The sequence below is a fragment of the Scatophagus argus genome, chromosome 7 (assembly GCF_020382885.2).
Source record: "Scatophagus argus isolate fScaArg1 chromosome 7, fScaArg1.pri, whole genome shotgun sequence".
Lineage (NCBI taxonomy): Eukaryota > Metazoa > Chordata > Actinopteri > Scatophagidae > Scatophagus > Scatophagus argus.
Window position 1 is genome coordinate 7,433,901 of NC_058499.1, and position 4,935 is coordinate 7,438,835.

At 39.0% G+C, this 4,935-nt stretch overlaps 1 protein-coding gene across 1 annotated transcript; it reads right to left on the reverse strand.

The window, feature by feature from the left end:
• Nucleotides 1-1,339: 1,339 nt before the first annotated feature.
• Nucleotides 1,340-3,626, reverse strand: LOC124062489 (T-cell surface antigen CD2-like). Its single transcript, XM_046395284.1, has one exon. The coding sequence runs from the start codon at nt 3,483-3,485 to the stop codon at nt 2,454-2,456; it is 1,032 nt and encodes a 343-aa protein (XP_046251240.1). The 5' UTR covers nt 3,486-3,626; the 3' UTR covers nt 1,340-2,453.
• Between the last annotated feature and the right edge of the window lie 1,309 nt (nt 3,627-4,935).

The window sequence follows — 4,935 nt, forward strand, 5'->3', positions numbered from 1 at the left end:
TTTGATGCTATGATGTGTTCAACAAGACCACAGCCTACACTTTCTACTCATTTTCCACATTAAATGACTTTTAAAGGTCAGTAACTGGTTACATTTTCAATAAATTGGGGACTGATTGGAGGATTGTGGCTTCTCCTAACTCACTGCTTTGTAAGCTGTAAGTTTCAGAAAAAGGACTGAGGTCAAAGAGTGCTAAATTGGCTCAAGAATGCTAATAATCATCTCTGCGTTTTCAGAATAATCTGATGAAAAAGGCGAGTGCGCTGGCTGACCTCTGATTTTCTGATTTGGTTTGTACTTTCCCCAGACTTGGCAGTCTGTGACAATGAGAGAACTGTAATATGAATTATCTGACATGAGTATAAATACTTTCCATGGGTAATTGACCCTTTTCCTGGACACACACACTCCAAGATCAAAAGGGTATATCCTCTAGACTCCAAGAGCCACTGATTAAACACATTTCAGAAGTATTTCCCTTCCATTTCCAGAGCAGATCTGGCAAAGGCATATGAGATGTGTTTCATTAAGTTCTATCATGAAATGTGGTCCCTTACATATGTGTGCGTACTGTATGTGACAGTACAGTGCGCTTATGTATGTGCATGTGTGCTGCTCTATCTGTCTCTCTATGTATATGGTGTACATTTTTATCTAGTGAGGGGAAGTGACGAGACATGTTGCCAGCCAAGTCTCAATGTTTCTCAAGAAAGACAAATGGCATTGTTCCAGGAGCAGATACCAGCTTTACTGCCAAATCCCTGCTGGCTGGACTGAAATTTCAGCCATGTAAAGAGAGCAGGAGTGGAGCAGGGTCTGACAAAAGATGACACTGGCTTGTAAGTTTTAGGCAATGACGCTCAGGGGGATTCCATTATGTGGCTGTCACACAGCATTAGGCGAGACAGCAAACACTTTCATGTGTGGATTACCATTTACCCATCGGAGATAATAGATATTTGCCTTGGCTAATCCATTCCTCTATTGATTTTTTTCCCTTTAATAACTTCTTGCAAGCAAGCAAATTTTAATAAGTGCAAGAATGCTGACATGTAAGAAGCTGAAACAAAGGGCTGCGTTTGACACAGATAAGCTACTTAATGTAGTTTTCCATACAAATATGAGATATAAGATAATTTTGGACAACCCTATTTATTTCATACCCAACCTGTATAACGTACATAGCGTGAATTTAGAAAATCCCATTGTTATATAAAATCCAACTACAGAAATATTACTGTGTAAATGTTTGCAATTACCAGTGGAGCTGCTAAAAGTATTACAGTTAGCTTTAAAAAGTTTTACAGTATTAAAGAGTATTAATTCAATAACATGCTTTCGCGAAGAATATGTCAGATACAGAACAGTTGTGTCTCAGACAGAGGGTCAAAGCATCTTAATGTTTATTTCATGTTTAATATAATGTCCATGTTTAATAGTAACATGCAAATCAACAGTGAATCAGTTGTAGCAAGTATTGTTTGCATGTCCAAAGCTGATATCACTTATTTCCCTGTGCCATAGACCACCCTTTTTGTCCCAAAACTATTAAAACACCGTCACATGATCCTTCATTACCACACTGTCAATGTAGTTTATTTTGAGTCAATATCACACACTAAATACCAGCTACAGTACTAAATGTGTATTCATCAACCACTGACATTAGTCCCCCAGCATGTGTTTCAGTGTTTAACAAACATTTTCTAGAAACTGTGATGCTCAGCTGTTTTATTCAGTGAAACGTTTGTTTGGAGCCAGTGAGCTGTGAAATAAGGATGTTAAGGATGTTGGAAATTACTGAAAACAGACTAATGCTTTGTTAGTTTTAGCCTTTTTAGGACACTTGCAGACAGTGTGACAAATGCATGACAAACATCACCAGTCATACCCTTTAATATATTAACAAGAATTTTATGCAAAAATATTTCTATTTGGTTTGAAAATTGCTTTATTTATAGCACAGAAGTACAATGGGTGTGGCACTCTCATGACATTAAGCAATTGGAATGACATGTCAGTTTTGAAATTCATCCAGCACAGTTTCCTGTATCATAAATGTACCACACAACTCTTCCTTAGCCTTCAACCCCCACCATTATAACGGTATAAAGTTCAAAGAATAACAACAAACAACAAAATGTCATTAGAAATAATATCACATTTAAAGACATTTAAAGAAAATAAAGGTTTTGCTGCCTCAGATTCTCCATCCCAGGCTCATAGCACAATCATAGTTAAGTTTCTTAAACAAAGGCAGGTTTATTGTCAATTGTGACTGCATTTAGGTATACACTGAACTGTTAAAGTGATAAAAAATGTGTTGGTTAGCATAACAAAAATCAGTCACACAATGATTTTATTCATTTTGGCTCAACTACATGTTTTCAAGATAAAAAAAAAAAGAACTTTTGTTATAGTTACTGTTCTTCTTCCAGTTCTCATTTCCACATTCAGATGTCTGGTGTCTGGGGGCCCTTTGTCCTCGGCTTCGGCACCGGTGAAGGTTTTTGTCCTTCTGGAGCTGTGGATAGCTGTGGAGGCTTGTTCTCAGGCTGAGCTTCTGGCTGAGAAACACTCTTGTAACAGGCTCTGGGTGAAGGCTCTGGGCTCAGGAGTGAAAAGTCCTCAATCGGGTGCACCGTCTCATACTCTGTCCTGAGGGAGTCTGGCTCTCTTTTGCTTACAGAAAGCATCCTGAGCTCTTCTTTGGTCTTGGTTCTGTTTTCAGTTTTGTTGCGTCTGAGGCAGCAACATAATACGATGATAATGGTGAGCAAAAGCACAATCAGACCTGCGCCTCCTGCAAGAACTGCCAGAACAGTTTTGGAAGTAAAACAGAGCATAGTTGGAGGTGACGGCGTTGGACTTTTACAGGTTGGTTGAACAGTGTCACTCTTCATTTTGCTGACTTTGTTTGCCACACTACATGTAAAGTTTCCCTCACCTTGCAGCTGTGTCAGTGATATGCTCAGTTTTTGTTTTGTTTCGCTCGGTAAGGTCTTCTCATTGATGGCCCATGAGAACACCAAGCCTTGAGAGGATGCTACATAGCAATTAAGGTGAACAGATTTAGACTTGAAATCACAGATATAGTTAAGCTGAGGCTTTGATACCTTGTCCATCATGCAGAGATGACCAGCCCATGTTTTAGCCAGTGTACCATTGGGATGCAGTAAGGATCCTTTGTAAGCCCCTGCACTTGAGGACTGTAGATCCGTCAGCAAAAGAGATCCAGTTGCAGTGATGTCCGCTGGCTTTCCAACTGAGACTCTGCCTCGTTCTCTGTAGAAAATTACTGAGTTATTACGTGTCCATCTCAACACATGTGAGGTCTCCAGTCCATCGTAGGCTAAAGGTAAAGTTAGATTCTGCCCAACAGCAGCATAGAGTTCACAGGCATCCTTGTTTGCTGCTGAGAGGTTGATGAATCCTAACAGAATGATAATGCCAAGAGGAGCAGCAAAACACGCCATAATATACATAGGCTGGATCAAGTTATCCTTGTAATAAACCTCGATCAAGAAGCAGGTCTTTTAAAATGAGTTTCATTTGCAACCCAGAGTACAACTAGCACAAAAATGACAAATGTCAAAGAGAAGCAAATCTTCAATAGGAAGGAAATTCTGTTACTCAAGAGTCTACTTTCAGTTCTCTGGAACTGACAAAACGCACTGTCAGAGTCATGTGGCAATAAACCTTTTCTGCTCGCATGAATAATCAACAGGAATATATTTAGAAATTTGTGACTTGTGTTGCAATTCACTGTAGTCATTTCAAGCATGACCTGATGGCGAAGTGAACCACTAAAATCGCAGAAAATTCATATGACTTCAGTTTTTTCCAAATTGTATCATCTGAACTATCTGTAAGAATTTCCCTTCAGGGATAAATAAAGGAATTCTGATTCTGATTCTGAACGCTATCTATCTATCTATGTAATTTGAGAATATCAATTATAAATAACATACATATATCAATGCAATGAAAATGAAAAGGCAGGTATAAAGGTATAGACAAGAGTTTAGACAAGAGCTCAAACCGAGCTAATGTCATGTATGGTATGGTTTTCTAGGGTAGAGGTTGTTAAAGCCTCTTACTGTTTTGACTGCAGACTCAGTCAGATGAAGTCAGAATCAACTGTCTGTCACTCAAGCTCTGCCTGCCAGCCTAACCGTTGTGGCCGACCCATGCAGCACAGTAACAGATGTCCATCTGTCCATCTCCACTTTGCAAGCCAGCTGCTAAGGGTTAGTAACTCAAACCCACTGGTACTTAAATTTGTCATATGTACCAACAATAGCATATAAGACATGTCATTGGAAGGTAAACACACACTCAAATTCTGCTCAAATTCTACCTCAGAGTGCAGGGATAACAAGGAAACAGAAGGAAAAACAGCAAAAATATCAAGTCCTTGACAGACACTAAGAACGACAACTCTAGCGGGACGTTCACATTGCTCTGTGTTTGCTGTCTGTTGCAGAATGCAACAGTTTGCTAACATGTTAGTGTAACAACTTGATAAGCTCATATTTCTTTAAGTTCGCAGTTGGTGATTATTTAAAAGCCTGGTTTATGTCAAACTACTGAGGTGAACATTCTTTCAATGAGCAGGGATTTAGAAGACACTATGTAAATCACCCTGTCAGGTTCTAACTGGCTTAATATGTGTTCTGCAAACAGGACGCAGCCAACAACACACTGTATAATATTTTAAGCAAGTACAAATGGTATTAAGTTACTGAAGTATTATGAAAGGAATTCCAAGAGTTATTATCAGAAAGATATTTCCCTGCTGGCTTTTTCATTATTTATCCTGGTTATTGGTTTTTGCCTGTCAAAGAATACAAATGACTTTCATTTGTCTTCTCTAAATTGGTTTAGTCAGGGCTGCCTCTCCTGATAAAGGAACTGAATAATGAGGGGCCGCCA